The sequence below is a fragment of the Patagioenas fasciata genome, chromosome 14 (genome assembly GCF_037038585.1).
Source record: "Patagioenas fasciata isolate bPatFas1 chromosome 14, bPatFas1.hap1, whole genome shotgun sequence".
NCBI lineage: Eukaryota > Metazoa > Chordata > Aves > Columbiformes > Columbidae > Patagioenas > Patagioenas fasciata.
In genome coordinates this window covers 285,365-306,850 of record NC_092533.1, presented here as the reverse complement: position 1 = coordinate 306,850, position 21,486 = coordinate 285,365, and the positions used below count along the sequence as shown (strand labels likewise).

At 57.3% G+C, this 21,486-nt stretch overlaps 1 protein-coding gene across 1 annotated transcript; it reads right to left on the bottom strand.

Moving 5' to 3' along the window:
- Positions 1–16,921: 16,921 nt before the first annotated feature.
- Positions 16,922–19,883, bottom strand: EGR1 (early growth response 1). Its single transcript, XM_065849339.2, has 2 exons — positions 19,505–19,883; positions 16,922–19,197 (listed from the first exon to the last, which is right to left on the bottom strand). The coding sequence occupies exons 1-2, from the start codon at positions 19,737–19,739 to the stop codon at positions 17,900–17,902; spliced, it is 1,533 nt and encodes a 510-aa protein (XP_065705411.1). The 5' UTR covers positions 19,740–19,883; the 3' UTR covers positions 16,922–17,899.
- Positions 19,884–21,486: the final 1,603 nt, after the last annotated feature.

Genomic DNA, 21,486 nt, shown 5'->3' with positions numbered 1-21,486 from the left:
CGCGTTGTGCGGCGGCGCTCAGGGACGGTCCCGTGCACGGCGGGACGCGGGCGGCCGCCTCCGTGCCCCGAGCCCGGGGCTGCCGCCTGGCCGATGCAGCGCGGGTGCTGGTGACAGCCCCGGGCCGCCGCTGCCAGGTGCCACCGCCTGCGTCCCCTGGACGTGTCTCCGACCCCTCCGGAGCCCTGGTCCCCGCGGGTCCCGGGGTGCTGCTCGCGAACGAGCGCTCGGTCACAGGCACGAGGCCGTGCCGTCCCGCCGGGGCCACCATCCCGGACGGGCACTTTGGCCGGGCACAGGTCCCCGCTGCACACAGGCTCCACTGCACACGCGTGTGCATGCATGTGCATGTCGCAAACAACCAGACACAACCGCACAAGCGCGCTCCATCTATTGGTTAATTTAAGGTGTTGCTTTGAGAACTCCATTGCAACTTCATTTCAAAAGTACAGAAGGCCTGAAGGACACAGGGGCAGCCAAGGCTGGGTCTTTAATACATTAACAGCTGCAACTGAGTAGCAGCCTGTGAAATCTGCCACACAACTGAAACTGCAATTTTGACTTTAAATTCTTTTTCCAAGTGTACATAGTATCTGGGCTAAACATCCTGTCCAGTAATTTCTCACACCACATATTTATGTTACGCGATGTCAGTTATGTTTTTTCCAACCTTCCCAGTGAAAGCAAAGCGGTGCCATTGTCTGCCAGTCCCCTGAGGACTGGTGGTTCTCACTAGTGGAAAAAATCACATGGCGCCTGACCCATCTTGGAAAACAATGACCCTGCGATTATGCCTGGGGAGGGAGCCTGTGGGCACTGGCCGACAGACTGAAGTGAAGGGAGGAAACGGTTTGGGATTGTTTCCTTCCTTCTGCACTCTGGGAATCAGTCAGTCTGCTTTTGTAACTTGACTTGTACCGCTGTCGTTAACTCTGTCCCTTTTTTCTCCACCTAAGTGGAACAATCCACAGGACCTGGAATTTTTAACTAATTATTCAGGCTTGAAGGGTTAGGAGAAGAGAGGATGCACTACATTTAAACAACGTGAGTCAGCAAACTTGGATGAGTTACTTTAAGAGCTTTGTGTTGCACAGCAGAATAAAAACCTGGTCACCATCTACTACTTTCTCTAAAGCAACACCAAAGAGGGTTAATGTTTTTTGTTCTTGTGAAATTACCTGAGCTTCAATATGCATCTGCCCCTTGTGGCTTCACGGAGCTTACCACACAGGCTCCATGCCTGCGCCAGAGCCCGGCTGCTTGCCCACCAGGGACGCGCCGGGAGGAGAGCCCAGCGCTGCTCTCTGAGTGATGCTCGCGTCCCGTTCGAGGCGCAGGGGCAGCAGCAGTGCCTGGCAGCCAAGGAGGGACACATCCCTTCAAATAACCAGAATGAGCTTGGTTTGTAGCTTCTTCTACTACTGCTGTCCTGGCAAACTCACTCTCTGTAACCAGGTGCTCAGCAGCGAAGCCACCAATACTGTCCAAAGAGGTGCACACAGAGCGGCTGCCCACCAGGGACTGCCTCAGCCGAGCAAATTTACCCTCCTGCCGCTGCAAGTTGGATCCTCTGGGCAGAAGCTGAAAACCATCTCAGCCATCTTCTTCCCCTAGTGAGGGGGAAAGTGTGCAGCTCTGCTGATTGCAGAGCCGGAGGCCAGACCAGACAGTGAGCGGAGCCCCTGCTTCTGGTTGCCAAACCAGGACAACCAGCGTGTCTGGGGCCACACGCTGCCCTGTGGCCCTGTGCACCAACCACAGTGAAGTCAGAGTGAACCCCTTGTTTTGGTTGGGACCTCTCCATATGGTTGTGTAGCTCTATGGGGAATTAAAATTCCTTGGAATGGGGCCTGGCCTTTGTCTGGTTCTGCAAATGTGCAAAAGTTTCAGCGTTGTACTTTAATAGCAATATTTATTCAAATCCTGATTCTAATGTTTATCTTCCCTGGTTCTTTGCTGCATAAATGCTTGCACTGAAGTTATCTGCACCAATAAAGCGATACAATACAGGGGCTCTTCTAAGTAGTGAAGGCTTTAAAATCTGACCTTTGATGGAAGTTACTAGCTGTATAAAAGACAATTCTGTATCTTCTTTCTCAAATTGCCATTCACTTTTAAGATTCTTTTTGTTAGGTGTTGTAAGGCCTCTAGTTCAAGAATACCATGAAAGCTGAAGTTTGGGTTCAGTGTGTGTTCGCTGCAACAGCCCTGATTTTGGGCCAGTGGAATGCATTATTTGTATTTCTGTAAATGTGTGTCTCATAAGATTTGAAGCTTTTAATTATAGAATAACAAAATATCTGTCCCCTGTAATTAAGCCCATTTTCTTTTCTTTAAATCATATGTTTATATGCTGGTTGACAAAAACACTTTTGAGGCAAACAGTCATGAGCGATGCATCTTCAGATCCCGCTGGCAGAGCAGATCTCTCACTTGTCTGTGCAAGGCAGGTGAGAGATGCAGAGCAGGGACCGGCCGCCTGCCCAGCGCCGCCGGCGAGGACGGGGAGCGCCGGAGCGGGGTCTCACGCACGCGGGCGCTGCTGCGGGACCCGCCAGAACCCGCACAACAGCCTGCGGAGCGTTTCCTCGGCTCCGGGACCGCGTTCGCGTCTTGATCCCAGGACAAGAGAGCGTGGCCTGGTGTTCCGGAGTCTGAGCTGAGCCCACCAGATGGGCGCTGCTGCTCTTTCTCGAAAGAAAAGAAATGGGCCGGTGTTCTGGCTTAGGGAACAGCATTTATTTTATGGAAATTCTGTTTTGTACTGGCAAGCTTCTAATCTATGTCTGGCTAGACTGAGTCTTTCTAGTTGAGTAAGAACTGGTTTTGTTAAGCAGCACTCAAATGGAAATCAGTTGTGTCACAAGGTGAACCACACTAGTTATGAATGGGGGAGTGGTGCCGCCTTCTTGGAAATGGTCTTTAGGCAAATCCGTTTCTGCAGAAGGATTAGTTAATAAGATGGGACATAATCACCTTGTCTGGAGTGGGCATTTTCCTGTCCGTGCACTCAGCCGCCGTGTTGGTTTCCTTTGTTGTTCTCATCATCTGCTGCCAGAGCACCGGCTGGGTTTCCCGTCAGCCCCGTGCGGGGCACCGTGGGCTCCAGTGGCGACTGCCCGGCCTGCTGAGCGGCCACCGAGCTCCGCAGCGCGCCGCAGCTTTCACAGCGTTTTCTCCAGGACGCTGCCCGCTTACGAGGTGCTATCTTTTAGATATTTGAGGGGGAATTTAAATTACCAACTGAATCATTCAAACAGCAAAAGTATTGACAGAGAAGTCATATTAGGTCATCCTTCCTGCTGCTGCCAAGGCACCGTTGTTCTCTGCTGGGTATTTTCTGATGATTCTGTGATTCTGTTAATTCATTTTCCATTTGTCAGGCTGGCAGGCAGTTTCTTAATTGGATAAACTCTGCATCCTCTGTTGGCAAACTTCTGTGCCGGTTCCCAGTTTCCAGATGCTCTAGGCAGCATCATTCTGTCTATAATAAAAACAGAAAAGGATTTTAAAGCAGTGAAGCATGTCCCACATTGTGGCTTCTCGTTCACATAATGTTGTTGCCTGTGCCACTGGAAGTTGCTCACTACGCCAGGAGGTAAAGATCTTGTTGTGTTTCCTTTGTTGCACTAATGAGGTGAAATCCACTGGCTCTCACTTTTGTTTTACACTGCTAGTGAAGCAGAATCACAATGCTAGATATTACAGGTGGATTTTATCAAGCAAAGGATAATTTCAGTATCAGTGGTAAATATCTGGATTTCCTTAGTCAGATGATTTTCATGGGCATTTATCGGTTAACGGAAATCAAATGCAGTGTTTCAAAGCGTGAGCCAGTAAACCGCCGCAAGGCAGCACCTCCCGCGGTGTGCGATGGCGCAGTGACCGCGCTGCAGTGACCGCGCTGCAGTGACCCCGGCTGCAGTGACCGCGCTGCAGTGACCGCGCTGCAGTGACCCTGTGCTGCAGTGACCCCGGCTGCAGTGACTGCGCTGCAGTGACCCCGGCTGCAGTGACCCCGTGCTGCAGTGACCCCGGCTGCAGTGACCCGCACTGCAGTGACCGCGCTGCAGCGACCCCGCACTGCAGTGACCCCGGCTGCAGTGACCGCGCTGCAGTGACCCCGCTGCAGTGACCCCGCACTGCAGTGACCCCGGCTGCAGTGACCCCGGCTGCAGTGACCCGCACTGCAGTGACCGCGCTGCAGCGACCCCGCACTGCAGTGACCCCGGCTGCAGTGACCCCGGCTGCAGCGACCGCGCTGCAGTGACCCCGCTGCAGTGACCCCGCGCTGCAGTGACCCCGGCTGCAGTGACCCGCACTGCAGTGACCCCGCACTGCAGTGACCCCGCTACAGTGACCCCGGCTGCAGTGACCTCGCGCTGCAGTGACCCCGGCTGCAGTGACCCCAGCTGCAGTGACCCCAGCTGCAGTGACCCCGCGCTGCAGTGACCCAGTGATCCCTGCCTGGCGGGAATCAGACAGGTCCCAGTGCTTCCTGGCACCATGTGCCAGCTCATCTTCCCCGTTCACCCCACAGAAACACGAAGGCTTGGGCAGCAATAAAGTCACGCCAGAAATTCACAGTACTTAGTGTCCAGCTTTCTATTCTTGCTTCTTTTTCTGGAGCTACTCAGGCTCCAAAGAAAGTTGAGGGGGTGGGAGGAAAACGTCGTGGGCTCCATAGCTGTGACCACAATGCTCAGGAGGCTCAAAGAATGTTGTGTTATTGAAGGAAATAGTCTGTTGGTGTTAGGTGAGATCTGACCCCCTCCTTCACCAACGCTCACAAGCTCAGGCAAAAGAGCCATGTCCTGAGTGAGGACATTTCCTTCCTTGATGTCAAATCAATACAAAATGGTTTTACGCTGGTTTTCCTTTGGGCCTGGAGGCAGCAGATCTTTAATTGCACATGAAAGGGACATAAAAACAGCGTAACTTTGTTAGCATGATAAATGCATGTCTGGTTTCACAGTCTGTCTGCCTCTAAGGGCTGTAGGTTCAGCTGGAGAAGCACTGAGAAGCAGCAGGGCAGTGGCCGTAGCAGGTTAGCACTGATTTCCTCAGCCGCACCTGCTTCCACGGGGTTCCACACAGCTGCATCCCTTTGTTACATGCATGATAAGTAGCAATCATGAAGTCAGTTGGGTTTCTCTTGTTTTGTTTCACGCAAAGCTAGAGCTGCCTTCTGCTGCTCTGCAGTCCTGATGTACTGGAGTGTCCTGGTTTAAGAGGCTGCCGGATAAACGGGGTGGTTTTGCTGGTTCGTTCTCGCAGCACTGTCAGGATGGCCTCCAGCACTGCGTTTCATGTGCTTCAGGGACAGGCGGGCTGAGGACAAACACCAAAGAAATAGCAACAGAGCCAAACTTGACCAGAAAATCTGCAGGTCCTGCTTACATTTAGAGGCGCAGGTCAGAGATATTCAATTCCTCAAGAAATGGCATGTTTGTGAAGGGCAGGTGACTGACGAGCCTGCTGTCTCTATCGGCAGAGGTGGGGCAGTGGCTGATGCTGCCATCACCGTGCTCCAGTTTCTGAACCTCTGGACGTGGTAGGTTAGAAGGTCGGAACAGACCTCTGTGGTGCTCCAAGCTGCTCTCTAAGGAACGACCACTGTCCCTTCCTCAGTGCCCCGGGACTCCCGCGGCATTGCTGGCATCACAATCAGATGCAAACTGAGTCAGCCATGAAGTTATTGGAGACAAAAGGTGCCAGAGATAAAGCCCTCACAAGGCAACAGACGTAATGTGTTTAAGAGGTTCAGAAGTACAGATTCGGCATCAGTATGAAACCCCAAAATATTCCAAACTGGGTACAGTCTGTGTAACTACTGACCCCACCCAAACTAAGGAGGAGGAACTCCGGGGACCCCGGAGGTTCTGCGCGCCAGGTGAACTCCAGCCCCGTCTGGAGGGGGAGATGGTTTGAGACCAGCCCAGAGACGCAGCTCCAGACCTCAGGAGCTACCGAGCAAACCTGCAGACATCTCCTGTAGGCTGCAGGTCAGTGGGCGTTCTGGGGATCGTGGTTTGGGGAGAGGTGAGACTGCAGCCGCTGGAGAGCGGTCTGGCGTGGTGTGGAGTGGACTGCTAGGGTGGGATGGATAAACGTAAGAAATTAGCCATTCTCAGTCGGTTTGAAGCCCAAAGTATTCTGTCAGACTTGCGCCAAATTCACTTAAGAGCAGTCAGCCCAGTTCCCATGAGCTCATGTGCTGCCTCCCTGCCCACTTCTCTTCCTCTCCAAATCGGCCTCTTTCCACCCGCGCTGTCTGTCCCCTGCGTCCTGGTGACACCGACCGCCATCTTCTCCCAGGCTGGGAAGCTGCTGCTCTCACTCAGCAACTCCACCTTTGGCCTTGGCTGAGATGGCAAACGCTGGCTTGCTTTCCAACGTCGCTCTGCCGTTGTGGCTCCCTCTCACTCCAACCTGTCCCAGGGATCGCCAGCTGCTCCCTTTGTGCCCGCTTGTGCTCCTGGACAGGGCTGAGATTTCCTTGTTTCCATGGTGTTGCACTTGACCCAATCAACCATTGCAGATCAAAGCTGGTCTTGCCTCCAGCTTCTGGAGCGAACACTGATGCTCTATGGCAAAAACAGGTGGTGTGTCTAGAGATAATTAGTGATTACACGCCTATAATCAGTAATTAGATGTCAACAGAGCAGAACGATAGTGGGTTTAAAGGTACTTGTGTGTGTGTTTGTTGTCGATAAGGTTTCTCCTGTCTGTGAGGAAGCGAGGGGTGCAGCGCATTTTGGCCAGGCCGGTGAGGCGGGCAGGGCGGCCGGTTGTGCGGTTTCCTGCCGCGGCCGTCCCCGCTGGGACAACGCGGGACACGAGGGACAACGCGGGACACGAGGGACAACGCGGGACACGAGGGACAACGCGGGACACGAGCATCCTCGCCGAGCAGACACCGCGGGACCCAGGCTGGGACCGAGCAGCCCCAGGCTGCTTGCCGGTCGGTCCATTTGCCACCGCTTTGGAGGAAAATGATATTTTCTAAACTGGAGCGACTAATGTCTTGCAGGAACTAGAACGTGTGCTTGGCATGGCCAGGACTACTGCTTAATTTTTACTAATTCAGATGAAAAGCAGTCTGGCTGGGAGATAGCTGTTACCTAATGATGTGTAAAACTCGGCTGTGCTAACTCGGTGTCGCGGACCTTCCTGTGCCGAGGGAGATGAGGCTGTCGCTCGCTGTCTGGCGGCAGCCCTGGCTCAGTCACTGCCAGCAGCTGCGCAAAGCCAGCTAGGAGAGAAAAGAGTCATCGCCGGCCCTGCTTTAGGACTCAGCTTTTCCCTGGTGGGCCATGAATTCTCCAGGTGATGGATCCTGCACAGGGATGGAGTTACAGAGGTCAGAACGCTGCTAGTCCAGAGCCAAGCCTGGCAGTGCCGCGCCGGGAGCGTCTGCTGCGGGACCCGGGGACAGGAACCGTCCTCAGCAGGGGCAGACGGCAGCGATGGAATTAAACTGACCCGTCACACCGCAGGCTCGTCCCTTTAACAGGGAACCATGCACCACAAAGCACCGTGGTGCTGTGTGTCACCACTTCGTGAATTTTACTAAGTATGAAAAAATAAAAAGCAAAGAAAGAGAGACTGACGGACAAATGAAGAGCCAGGTGCGTTCTTTGTGGAGAGCCCGGGACCCTGGCTCCAAACGCAGCGTTTGATGTGGGCTCTTTACAGAGCACGGGCGAGCCAGGGGTGTCAGTGGCCGCGAACCCGCAAGCACAGCGGGGTGTTTGGGGCTGGGGAACTGGGACAGGCAGCGTTAACCGTCTCCCTGGGAAAGAACAATAGCGTTGTGCCTGTTCATCGTAAACTTTGGATGACTGAATTTGAAATCAGTCTGCACCCCAGATGTGCTAATGCCTTAACTGCAACATCGCCTTCACACATCCCATAAAACGTAGTGTTTTAAGAATTTCAGACAAATAACTGCCAGATGAATCACTCTCAGTCTGTGGAGCTAAAATCCCTTTCTTTTTCCCTATATTCGCACCATTACTACGGATTTCTTTTGGTAGACAATGGTAAGAACATGGCAGGTGACTTTCGCAGTGTGGTCCTTCTGCTCCACTGTGTTTGCCTTTTACCTTCCCACTGTTTCTGGCGCCCCCATTGCGGTGTGGCAGCGAGGACCCGTGTGTGTCACACACAGATACATGCAGGTGGTCCAAGGCCTTTGTACAACACCCATGGTGTGTTCTTACAGGTTCAGACTGAGTGATTGCCCCTCATTGGAGTGCTCAAAGCCTTCACTTGGCGGCTGGGCCAGCCGATAAACACGCAGGTGATGGGTACCACGGCGAGCTCTGGAGGGTTCTGCGCTGAGGACGTGACAGCGGGGGCTCGTCTCTGCTGCCAAGCCAAACGCTTGGGTTCTTTTCACAGCCCCCTTCGGTTGAGCAGCTGCAACTGCACTGGCTGGTTTGCCTGGAGCTTAAGGAGCACTTCAGAAACCGGTCGCTTTAAAAGTTCCCTGTTTCATATGCCTAGGAACCCAAACTGCTGTAGGTGGTTGCCTTTCTATTGTAACCCCCGGTGGACGGTGCCACCTCACGTCCTCCCCTCCCTCGTCCCCTGGAGTCACAGGGCAGCGCTGCCTGGCGGTGCCCGAAAGCAGCCGTCCTGTTCCAGGGGCTGTGCGGGCGAACGGGTTCACCCGGGTGCTTCCTGAGCATCGCTTCTGCAGCTCAGGGACCACCTGGCCGCCGCTCGCATCGCTGCTTTGCCTCGTGAACCCGCGACACCTGTGCCGGAGCCCCGCGAGGGAGCGCGTCCTCCTGCGCTTCCCTTTGTTGGAAACCGCAACCGAGTCACTTGGACTTGCACAGCGATACTTCCTAACTCGTTAGCATCTTTCCTTTGAGGATCGCAAATCGCTTTCTGTGGCGATGAGGAGAGGACCAGGGGGGTCCAGATTTCCTCTGTGGTTTCAGGGGGGCAGGAGCAGAGGGGGGGACGTGGGGCTGTGCAGGTGTCAGCCAGGGGGCGAACGGGAAACGGTGCTGGGAGCACGGCAGGAGGCCCTGAACCGGCTGACTGCGGGGATCACAAGGTGCTATGGTTCTCATCCTGAAAAACCGTTTCACACATTCTACATTGACAATTATGTTATTTATGTAGCTTAGAATGTTCCCGTGTTTTTAAGTTCACAATAGTGTCACAGTTTGCAAACTCAGGACCTAAGATGTAATTGTAACCAGTGCTACTTGTCAGAATGACGACACATGTAGAAATTGTTCCAGTTTCATCCATAAAAATCTTTTTTAGGTACCTAAAGAAAATGGTCTGATTTTCCCGTGTGCTGAACGCTTCAAATCTGCCATTTTCCTTCCACTTTTTAAAATTTACACTCTCCATTAATCCTAAAAACCACCCAGTTTTACTCTCTTCGTGCCTGGACGGGAGCGCAGATCCCGAACTTGGAAACTGTTGTTGAAAAAGTTGTCTTTTGCCAGCAGAGTTTCTGGCCGGGCAGTGAACGGCTCACTAAACGCTTTCAGACCTCCTTTATCTGTCTCCAGGAAGGGGAGGTCATTATGTTTTCCCTGGACCGTGCAAAGCAGAATAACAATCTTGTTTTGTAAAGCATGTTTGGTGTCAGGTTAACGTTACTGAACTCGTGGGGTGGTTCGGAGCATACAGAGAGTGTACAAAGTTCCAGAAGGTTTCCCATTCAAATCTCCGAATGCACGTAACTTAACTAGGGCTATTATAAATAAATTTAAAATAATGAGCCACTATTATGTGATCTTTACTGTGTTTATACAGCAGTTTGTTCGCGGAGGCAACAGTCTGCTCCAGACCCGAGCCCCGGCCGCACCTCGGCTCAGCCCAGGGGACCCGGCCCGCGCTGAGGGCGCAGAAGCAGCGGGAGCTGCCGCGGTGTCCGTCCCCACGCGGAGCAGCGTGTCCTCCCCCAGCAGCGCCGGCACGCAGCCCCGGACAGCTGGGCTGTAGCTGCTGGACACCGAGCTGGAGCATTTCAGAATAACGTGAGTTTGCACAAAGGATTCCACGTCCTCCGAGGAAGGCGGCTTCCTCTGCACCAGATGTCTTTTGTGGGGAAACCGGGCTGCGTTTGCAGTTTAAAGCATTTTAGAGCAATTAGATCATCACCGAGAGGCTGCTGCAGGGAGGAAACTCGTGTCTCCGGCGGCCGTGGCCCCGCTGCGCCACCGCTGGCTGATCCGCGCGGCCCCGCAGCGCCCACCGGCACCGGCAGGGCGGGCAGGGCTCGCGTGGCGCCGCGGGACACATCCTGTCCCATCCACGGGAGACAGAAGCGACAATCCTGCCTTCTCTGCGTTTGCACCACGGGAGTGCAAGGCAGGCTGAAACCTCTGCGGCCAGTCCGGCAGTTCGCAGCTAAATCGCGAGGAATGCACGAGCATTACTGGCCTTCCAAAGCAGACCCCTCATTTTTGTGGGCAGAGAGTTAAGCACCCTGCAAACTGTACCCAAGACTCAAAGCCTCAGAGTTGCATCTGTTTTTGTTCAGTTTTTTATTTTCTGAAGTCTTGTGGTTTAGCAATGAAATGTGAATCTGCTGATTGCTGACACGGGCTTCTTAAGCTCCACTTCTGTACCACCAGCGTGGCTCTCTCTGAACAGGTTTACAGGGAAAGGTGGTTCTTCAGACAGCCCGCTTGTGCCAAAAAATCCCGATCGTGTGACGATGACCCTTAAATAAGGGTCTAACAATTGCTCCTTCGAGGATGACGAGCATCTTGCTGCTCTTTGTGTTGCTGACAATCATCTCAAGAGCGGGTTTCACACCATCCGTTCACCTCCCCCAACAAGAGGGGTACACTGAATGTCAGCAACGTGCACTGAGCAATAAAGAGCTGCAGTTGTAAGTGATCACCAGTAGCCAAAACAGCCAGGTAAGACTCTGCGTGAGAAACAGCTCTAACAGCTTTCACACTCTTCCTGCTTTTCAGCACCACCAGTGTCAGGACATAGCGGAAAGACCTGGTAACGTGACCCAAGACAACTTCGCAATGTGTAGACAAGAACCTCTGCGATCAGCCTGGGACTCAACAGCGGCAGCGTGATCGGAGTCAGCCGCTCCACGACCCCGCGCCAGGGCACTCTGGGGAAAGAGAGATGCTGGGGACGCCGGGGAGCAGCGAGGGGGCCGGTCCTGGGCGCACCGGGCGGGCAGCACCAGCCCCACCGTCCCCTTTGCCCGGCCCGGGGCCGCTCTCCGGAGCAAAGGGGATGCGGTGCTGTGGGCGCTGTGGGAGCGGCCGGGGTCGCGGTCGCCCGCAGTCCGGATCAGACAGGGCGCATCTGCCGCTTCTGCCACATCTGCCGGTGCCGCGGCTCGCAGGGGCGGGTTGTGGTGGACGCGGCTGGGCCACACGGAACTGGGCCGAGCTGCTGGGTCCGTGTGCGGCCCCTGTGGAAACGCGTCTGCTCGCGCAGAACGCGGCGCGGCCGTGGGGCTGAAGCGGAGTCTCAAGTGGCCGCTGCTCGGTTGTGAAGGGCCTGCGGATAAACGGGAAGGCAGCGCGGCTCCCGAACCCCCTGAGCTGCGCCTGCCGGGGGAGAGCAGCCGGGGGGCGTGAGCTCCGGTCGGGGCCGGGACTGAACAGCGGCCCTGGGGGGGAAATCGGCCTCCATGGGATCAAACCAGCCCCGGTGGGGTGGAAAACAGGCTGGGGAAAAACAGCCGCGCTTGTGGGGCTGGAGCTGCTTCCAGCTCCCCACGTGGACTTGGGGTGCACAAGTGGAGTAACTGGCGCGAAGTCGCGTTTCTTTGCAGTTTTTCTGAATGAAGCAGGAGGAAGCCCCGCGGCCTCAGCTCCGCCGCCTCCCGGATTCGAGTTCTTCAGGCAGCGGCAGCGGTCGGAGCCGGGACCGGGGGTCGGGAACCGGGACCGGCTCAGCTCGGTCTCCCGTGGACCTGCTCCCCGTGGGGCTCCTGTGTGGGGTCAGCGCGGCCACAGGTAGCTCCGGGTTTTCCGGGAGCCGCCCCCAGGCCCTGGCACCCGGTGCCGGCACTGGCGTCGGCCCAAGAGGAGCGGGATGGCCCGAGGTTCCTGCCCAGCGCTGCTGTTCGAGCCCCTGCCCAGCCTGGCTCCGGTGACCAGGGATGCTCTTCCGTGCGAGCCGGCACAGGCGGGTCACAGCAATAACGACGAACCACGGGTGAGATGCAGAGGACATTTGTTTTTATGACCTTGTAACTGGTGGACCTGTGGAGCAGCCCCTGGGCAGAGGGACGTGCGGGACCACTGCACCGTGGAGCTCCGTCCTCACTCGAATGTCACCGGGACGGCCAGCTGTGTCTGTACATCAGGGATTCACACACCCGCAAGTCCCCCGGTGAAACCGTGCTGCCCGCCAGCATCCCTGGAACCTCAGAAATCCCCCCAGATAGAATTAACGCTGTTTTGTTGCTTCGCAGCCTTTTTGTGCCAGTTCCTGGGTTCTCTGGGAGACCTGCGGGATCAGACCCTGGTTTGGTGTCAGGCCTGTCCACCCCTCCGTGGTGTGGGGCTGCCCACGGGTGCAGACATCATAGGGATCCAGTGCCAACAGTGAGGGGGAAGCAGAGGTGAAGAGGCAATTTGGGGGCTGGTTTGGGGTTCTCAGGGGGCTCCCCTCACCTGCAGCAACACGGCCATGTCCTCAAAGACCTCTTGCTGTGAGGCAGCTGGTGGAGCACACGGTCAAAGGTAAAAATATGCTGGATGTTGCCTTGGTGCTTCTGCTCCACCTGAAACTTTTGGGGGGGTAAAAGGCAGCCTGGGGGCTCCCCAGCTCCATCCGCATGGACAAACCTTCACCTCTCCAGAACAAGAGGAGATGGGGTTGGTATTTTAGGAAGTTGTAGCACACGTGGTATGATCATACAGTGTTTCATAATGTAAGAGTGGGGGATTCTGGGCATCCCCCATTGCTGAGAGCGCATCTGCAGTCATATAGTGGTTTGGTTTAACTCACACACTCTTTTTTTTTTTGCACTTTCGTCCTTCAAACTGCGCTTAGGAACCTGGGTAACACTTAGAGTCTCATCTTGCAGCGACCGCATGGGACCCCAGCAGTCGATTTTCCGTTATGTTTCGGAATACACAGAACCGGCCAGGGCAGCCCATCTGCTGCTGGAGGCCGGCTCTGGTTAAACGTGGCCTTTCTGACCCAGGCTTTTTCCACTGGACTTCTTTCAGCTGTTGCAAAGGCTTAGTTAAGGCCAAGTGTTCCAAGGCGCACAGAACAATTTTGACTCTCTCAGATGCACACAAACACGCAGATGAAGGGGGAACAAAAGCACTGTTTGTCGTACCCATCCTCACCAGAGGTTCACGGGCACCCCAGACCCTGTGTGCAGAGACGTTTATTCAGTGTTTCTGGGAGCAGCGCGGCTGATGCTCCTCAAAACATGCCCTGAAGTGTGGAGCTCACACAGGGCGCCACCGAGCGCTCTCGGCTCTGCTGGCAGCAGGAACGAGCCGTGGAACGCGTGTCAGAAAACAGGTTATAAACTACCTGCTATGTGTAAGTTGTGCTCTTCATGTTATAGTACAGAGATGCACTCCAGCGTTCGTCTCCAGGCGCCCTGAACTAGAAAACAAAACAGGTTTCTGCTCTTTGCGAGTTCAGGGAATAACTGGGAAGGAGGAAGAAAACCACAAACACTAAGGAAAATAAATAAAGATGAACAACCAAGAGCTTTAACCTGGGATTCCTAAAGGAGAGCAAAGGAACCCAAACTGCATGACTTGACGTGATCATTATTTTCATGCTCAATACCAGATCTACAAGGTCACTTCAGCGTTTTTCAGTTATTTCCCAGTGAGCTGATGGTGTTGTTTGTGTTTTCAACGTGAGATGGCAGCACAGGGACATGTGGCGTCTGAACTGGACGCAGGGCCTGGCACCAGCTGCTCGCTCTGCAGCTGAGAAACAATCGGGAATCTCTAAAGCCTGCACAAAATAATGTGCGCGTTAATTCTTCCACCTGCTGCCCCTTCTAAGCCGGCCCTCAGGAGCCACCGCTCCGGGGACGCCTGCGGAGCCCCCGCGGAACAGAGCAACCTCCTGCTCCTTGCCGCGATCCCAGCGCGCCCCGGGAGAAGCGCGCACAAACCAGCCCTCCCCCCGGACCACCTCTTTCTGTGCCGCGCTCCCTGCGCCTGAGCGTGGCGGCTTCGGACGGGAGTGCGCAACACCCGGCTCAGGGGTGCTGCGGGGGTTGATGTTTCCAGTGGCACCCATATGTCAAATTCTCTACCCTCTGGTAGATCAAGAAACCTGTCACCAGAACGTGCAGCTCACGGGAGGAGCCGTTCGGGTCTGAATCGCTCGCGGAGCTCGCTGCCCTCCTGCTGGGTTTGTGCTCGTCCGGAGCTGATTTCTGGGGCTGGTTGGTTGGGATTTGGTTTTCTTTGTGGGGTTTTTGTTGCCTGGGGTGTAGTTGTTGTGTTGGTTTTTGGAGATACAAAAAAGCAGAGTGAAAAGCTCACAAAACCAAACCCCCATGTGCTTACAGAAAAAAAATTCAACAAACATGCTTTAATAGTGCATTTCGTAATTAAGAAAGTGACGTGTGCATGCTGAAAACGCTTCTGCCTAAGCATCTATCATTTGCATTACAGCCGTGCCAAAGAACAACCAGAAACCGAGTCCTGCAGAGCGTTTAATACCATCGGCCTCTGTCTTTAAGAGGAGAGAGTCGTTAGTCAGGTCAAGACCATAAATCATTACAGTCTGTCAGTCAAGGTTGGATAATTAAAAATAAAGTCACTTTGGTTAAAGCAGAAAAACTTAACTATTTTAAAAGCTCTTGTTCTTCAGCTATAGCTCATATTTCATTCTAGAGTCTCAATGTGCTTTCAGACCTGCCTCTATGTCTAATTAGCACTTATTAGCACTACATTCAGATAATGGACGCAGGTAAACACATGGAATATTTAGCTCAATAACCACACAGCCAAGCCCTCTTCATAAATATATTGTGTCCACTTAAAACTCTTGAGAATTCTAGAGTCTACTGGGCCACAAACAGAACGCTTTTGAAAGGAACAGCCGCTTACAGTGGAAGTTCAGCAGATGTCCCAGCCCTGGTCACATTGGCTCTGCGCGGGCCGTGGACGCGGCTCGTGACCCAGCTCCAGCACCGCAAACCGGGGGCCGCAGCTCCCGCCACCTCCCGGCCCAGGGTGACAAGGCTGTTTCTCCTGGGGTTCTTGCGGCGCTGCTCGGGTGCCCAGGGCCGGTCCGGGAAGGGCCCACGTCCACTGTCCGCCCGTCTGTGCCTGCAGCGCTGCCCCCGCCGTCAGCGCCCGCCCCGCCGGGACCCGCTCGGCAGCAGCGGCTCCCAGTGCAGCGGGAACGGCCGCAACAGCCGCGTTTCGGCAGCTTTACACGGGCTGCCCGGCTCACAACGGCTCACAACGGCTCACAACGCAAGGGGCCGCACAGCGCGGCACGGGGGCGCTGGGCTGGTCCGTGTGCCCGAGCCCATTTTACCTCCTGGGCTCTGAGGGAAAAGAAGAACGAAGGCTCAGTTTTTCTAGTGCCACTAAGGCACAAACCAGGCGCCCAGGCCGGGGCTGTCCCTGTGCGCAGCGGCTCCGGGGGCGGCTCCGCAGGGCAGGCCGGAGGACGCGGCAGTGGGTCCTCGGTACCCACCGGTAACCGCGGCCTTCCCGCCCGGGCCGGCCCGCGCCGGGCCCCGCTCAACAGCCCGCAAAAGCGCCCAGCAGCGGGGGAACGCCAGCGGCCTGCCCGCGGCCCCGGCCCTGCCCGGAGCACCGCCCGGAGCACCGCCCGGCCCTGCCCGGGTCGGCTCCCGCGGGCTGTGCGGGCCCCGGCCCGGCCCGGGGCGGCGGCAGCGGCGCGAGCAGGAAACGCCTTTTTTGGGCCTCGGAAGTGCCATAAAAGGCGCGGAGGAAACACCAAATATGGTCCGCAAGGTTCCGGCCGCCGCGAGAGCGGCGTTTCCGCTCGTCCTTGGCGGCCCCGCGGCCGCGTGATGAGGCCACGCCCCGCGGCGCGCTCCCGGCGCTGCGCGCGCAGCCGCCGCCCGTCACCCGCGGGGTCCGGCAGCGGCGCCTCCCGACAGCGGGCGGCCCGGCGGGGACCGTCCGGGATCCCGGGCCGCGCAGCGCTCCTGTCCCTGCCGGACTCGCTGCCCGGCCCCGGGAAGGACTGGCCCCGGCCCCGGGAAGGACTGGCCCCGGCCCCCAGCAGGTTGCCCTTCCTCGCCAGTGGGGTCGATTTCAGGGCCTGTATCTGCGTCCCAGCTCCGCGCGGCGCTGAACATCAGTGGTTTGTGGAGAGCTCACCTGAAGGGACCGGCGCCAGAAGCTCCTGCCCCGGCACCGCCGGTTCGCGTGGGTGCACATTCCTCCGAGTTTGCTGTGCAGAGTTCTCATGCCCCCCGAGGTGCGTCTCAAACCTCCGTGTCCCGAAGCGCTCTCCTATGAATGCCGAAACCCCGCTGCTGGCGGATGTCAGGCCCGCGCCCGTGCGCTCGGCGCTGTGACGGCGCTCAGGTGAGCAGGGCCGCCCCCCAGCAGCCAGCCTGGAAACTGCTCTGTAACCTCGCTGTCCAGTGAGATTTCTGACTACCTGTGAACACACAGCTGAGATTCTGATTTTCGAACCACATTTTCAGCACGGGGAGGATTGTTTTCATTTTCAGACTAGCTCACATGCTTCTAGACAAGCCAGAAAACAGGAATCGTGGTTACTTAAGGTGATGCACTCAATGCAAGGAAGCGGGTGCTCCATCATGCCTTCATGAGCATCTGGGCTTAGGAGCGATTGCCTCTCCTCCTTGCTCCAGGAGACAAGCAGCACCTACTGCTTCCCCGCCCCTCAAGGAGCCAGGGTTGCTGCAGCACAGTCTTCCTGCGTAGCAACTTAAAGGAAAATGTGTAAGTCTGCATGATTTGATATTTTATTTATTTTTTTCTGGAGGGTATTGTACACCAAATATCCCATTGGCAGGAAAGCGCATTCAATGTGTTTAGAAGCCAAACAGTCACTTTCATTTTAACAAACACAATTACAAAATAAAAATAAACCACAAAATAATGAACTGCATGTTCATAACATACAAAAATTGCTGCCTACTCAGTAGGTAACTACAACATTCCAACTCCTGAATATATATATATATATTTACATTTTTGTAACAAAAATAGACTTTGAGGGGTGTGGGGTTTTTTTTTGCTTACATTCTGTCCCCCAGGGCTTTCTCGTGCGTCCCTCCCCACCATTCCCTTCTCTCCCTGACATTCTTTGAGTAACATCCCTTTCACTTTAAGGCAAGATGCAAAGCATCCATTCACACAAATGCATGACGTCAGCAAGGCTTCACAAAAAGGCACCAAGACTTGTAACTTTAAAAACAAAACTTCTGCCACATGTGAGTGTCTCATCAGGTGATATTTACATAGCATCACTCTAACATGCTCAAATACAGTAAGTGCTGTTCCCAAAGAAGTTTGAAACTCGTTACAGCATTGTCACTGAATAGAATTAACATTTACAAATATGGCCCTGCAAACTCCAAATAATACAATATGGATATGCAAAGATTTTTCACATCAATAGTACCTAAAGGAAAGCAAAACCATGGCACATGTACAATTTACATCAGCTACATACTTAATCGAAAGTCCTTTCTTCCTAATAAAAGACTATTGTTTACGGGGAAAATTATACCGAACTTATATCCACAGTCCATGCAAATTAAGTCATTCAACACAGGTGGTAAACCTAAACGGCAGTTGTTTCAGGCAGCTGAAGTTTAAAGAAAAGTCAAACAGCCTTGCAACATCTGGTGTTGGGGGAGCAATTGGAGACTCCGTCTCTGATAGTACCAATGGAAAAGGTGACTTCTCCTGTTCCAGAGGTCACCTCAGCAAATCTCAGTTGTCCTTGGAGAAAAGGCTGATGTCATGTCTGAAAGTGCTGAGGTCACCTGGGAGCTGAAATTGTTGGTGACCCCTGGAGATGAGAAGGAGGTGGCCACTTGGGTCTGAAAAGTGGCAGTGCCAGAGGGGTAAGTGGTTGCTATAGAGGGGGACGGGAACGTGGTGTGTGCAGGGGAGGGGTAGGAGGAGGGGGCCGGGGAGGAATACGCCGTGCGCACCGGGGAGGGGTATGTGGTGGCGATGGAGGACGGGTAGGATGCAGTCACAGAGGATGAGTAGGCAGGAACCGGGGAAGCAGTTGAGACTGGAGCTGCCTTTTCCACTTTCTTGTCCTTTTGCCTAAGGTGGATTTTAGTGTGTCTCTTCCTCTCGTCGCTTCTGGCAAACTTTCTGCCACAAATGTCACAGGCAAATGGCTTCTCTCCTGTGTGTGTGCGGATGTGCGTAGTCAAGTGGTCGCTCCTGCTGAAGTTCCGCATGCAGATGCGGCACTGGAAAGGTTTCTGTCCCGTGTGGATGCGGATGTGCCGCGTTAGCTCATCGGACCGTGAAAACCTGCGGTCACAGGACTCCACTGGGCAGGCATAGGGTCGCTCGTGAGGAGGGGTCTTGCTGGGACGGTTTGGGTATTTCCTCATCCTGCTGGGCTTGATCAGCTGGGACTGATAGTTAGTGTTGAGGGTCTTCAACTCCTGGGAGCCAGTCTGAGTAGCAAACGCCTTAATAGTGGACAGCGGTGTGAGGGAAGGCTGCTGAGCTCTGGTCTCCAGGGCTGGGAAGGGCTTCTGATCAGCCGGAACAAGACTGAGCTCCCCCTGTTGCTGAGGGAACAGGTAATCGGGGATCATTGGCACCTGAAAGTTGGTTTTAGCAGTCGGATAAGCTGGAGGTGGATACTGGATAGGGGCTCCAGAGGGGTTGGGAAAGGACTGGGTCTGTGGTTCAGGGAAAATGTCAGAGCTGGAACTGGGAAAAGTTGGTGCAGCTGAATAAATCGGACTGTTCTCGCTGGCTTGGACAGAGCAGCTCAGAGAAGGGCTCTGCGAGGAGGAGGATGGTGATGATGAAGAAGGCGTAGAGGTGGGAGGCGCGTTGGCCATGCCCACCAGCCCGCTGACGAGACTGAAGAGGGGCTCTGGCCACAGGGTGTTGCTGCTGTTGGGGGCCGGCTCTAGGGAAAAGCGGCCCGTGTAGGTTATCGGTGGTAAGCGCGTCGTTTGGTTGGGGTAGCTGGTTTCTGGCAGGGCTTTCTCGTTGTTCAGGGAGATCTCGGGAAAAGTGTCTGAAAAGAGGAATAGCTATTACTTCCAGCCACCACTGCAGCTGCTGCCAGCGTTTCGCGAGCCATCCCCGCGCAGCGCAGCCCCAGATCCTTCCTCTGGGTAATTAATAATTGAGCGTAACATATTGCAGCGGCGCTGGCGGGTCTCCAGCAGCAGCGAGCCCGGAGCCGCTGACGCACACCGGAGAATCCCCCCGCGCAGCCGCCGGGACGGAGGCGCCTCTGCAGCGCGGATCCCCCGCAGGCGCCGCTGACCCCGCGACGGACCGGGACTCCCCGCCTGCCCGGGCGAGGCCGGCGCGCTTACCTGCCGCCAGGTGTTCGAAGTGCTGCTCCCCGGACTCCCCAGCGGCGCCGAAGCCCGCGCTCTCGGGCGCCCCGGGTGGGGCGAGGAACTGCGGGCCCCCGCCGCTGAGCAGCATCATCTCCTCCAGTTTGGGATAGTGAGTGTCCATGGCGGGGGGCGAGTGCGGGAAGGCGCCGAACGGGTCGGAGATCTGCAGCGGGGGCAGGAGCTGCATCTCTGCCTTGGCCGCGGCCATGAGGGCGCAGGGCCGGGGCTCTGACGGCCGGTTGCTCCGCCGCCGCGGGCCCGGCGGACGGGCCGTCGCTTGCTGCGAGCCCCGCGCCGCGGTTCCCCGGCGCTGTCGGCTGCAAGTGCTCGGCTCCCCCTTCGCCCGCCCGCCCGCCCGGGGCTCCCCCGGCGCTGCCCGCTGGAAGCGCTAGGCTCCCCGCCCGCCCCGGAGCCGCCTCTATATATCGGGTCCCACCGGCGCGGCCCGCCCCGGCCCTGACGTACATGGCCATATATGGAAAGGAGGAAGCCCTTATATGGACGCGGGCTGGAGGACCCCGCCTGGCGTCAGCGGCTGGCACCGGGGAAAGCCGGGCCGTGGGGGCCCCGCCCGCCCCGGGCCGGGAGCCCCGCGCCCGTTGCGGGACTGTCCCCCGCTGTGGGCATCGCCACCGCAGCCGCCGCAGCGCCGCCAGCCCCGGGGCGCGGGGTCTCCGGCCGCAGCCCGCCCCCGCCCGCCCGCCGGAAGCCCCGCCGCACTTTCCATATTAGGAAACAGCCTTATAAGTCTTAGTTCCGGCGGAGGCTTCCCGCTCCTTATATGGCGATTCCGGCCCCGGGCGGGGGGCGCGGGGAGCCCGCGCGCGGGAGCCAGGTTGCCGCCGGGCCACGCGCCCGCCCCCGGGCCACGGGAGCGCGCGGAGGCCCCGGCCCTCGGGCGCGCGCTGCTGCCGCCCGGGCGGGTCTGGGGAGCCCCCGACACCGCCGCGGTCCCGCGGGCAGGGCCGCCGTTCGCCCCCACCCCGTGCGCTCGGCCCCACCACTCGCGCCCCCCTCTCCGCGGCGGCTGACGGTCAGCAGCGCCGCACGCTCGGCAGCCCCGGTGCGGGGGAGTTTTCTGAGCGCTGGCAGCGCGCCCCGGGCGGGGGCTGCCGGGCCCGGGGATCTCCGGAGGGCGCCGGGAGCGCCCTGCTCCGCCCGCTCCCGCCGAGAGCGGAGCACCTCTGCCCGCGGCGCCACACCGGGACAGACCCGGGCCCTGCGCGCCTCCCGCCCGCACGGAGAACAGGGCACTGCGGACACGAGGGCCCCGGGGACCGCATGGCCGCCGCCGCCATTGACTACGGCGCGACGGAAAGTGACAGCACTCGGGGCTGCCCCTTGGCGCAGCAGCGGCTTCCTCCCGCCCGCCCCCCAGACGCGGGCTGTCCCCGGCTCCGCACGGAGCCCGGGCTGCCCGCCCGAGGCGGCACGCACGACGCGGAGCCGCGGGAGAGCACTCCCCGGGCCAGGGGAGCCTCCCGCGCTATAAATAGGCGCTCGACGCGGCCGCCGCTCCGCCCCGCCCGGGCGGCCCCGCTGCCGGAGCGGGACTCCCCTGGCGCCGGGCCAGGCGGTACCGGCGACGCAGTGCGGCCGCAGTGCGCGTGCGCGGCCGCGAGGGCTTCCCCGCAGTGCGCGGGGCCCGTGGGCGGCGCCGGGAGCCGCAGCCGCAGCCCCAGCCCCGCCGGGTCGCCCGCGCGTGGGGCTCCGCCGGGGCCCTTTTGCTTGACCGGGCTGGAGCTCCGCTGAGCGCAGCCACCCCTGCTCGCGGATCGGCCCGCCGCCGCCTGCGGCTCCGTGCTCTGCCGCGGACGGCGCTCCCTTCCCCGCAGAGACGGCGGGGAACGCCGGGCGCCTTTGCCCACGGCACGCGCGGCCGGCCGGGCCCGCTCGCAGGCGCTGGCTGTGGGCATCCCCTGCGCCGGGCAGGGGCAGCCAGACATGCCCGCAGC

Coding starts and splice junctions, on each gene's coding strand:
- EGR1 (XM_065849339.2), bottom strand. CDS start 19,739: ATGGCCGCGGCCAAGGCAGAGATGCAGCTCCTGCCCCCGCTGCAGATC. Junction 19,198..19,504: donor CTTCGAACACCTGGCGGCAG/GTAAGCGCGCCG, acceptor TCCTCTTTTCAG/ACACTTTTCCCGAGATCTCC.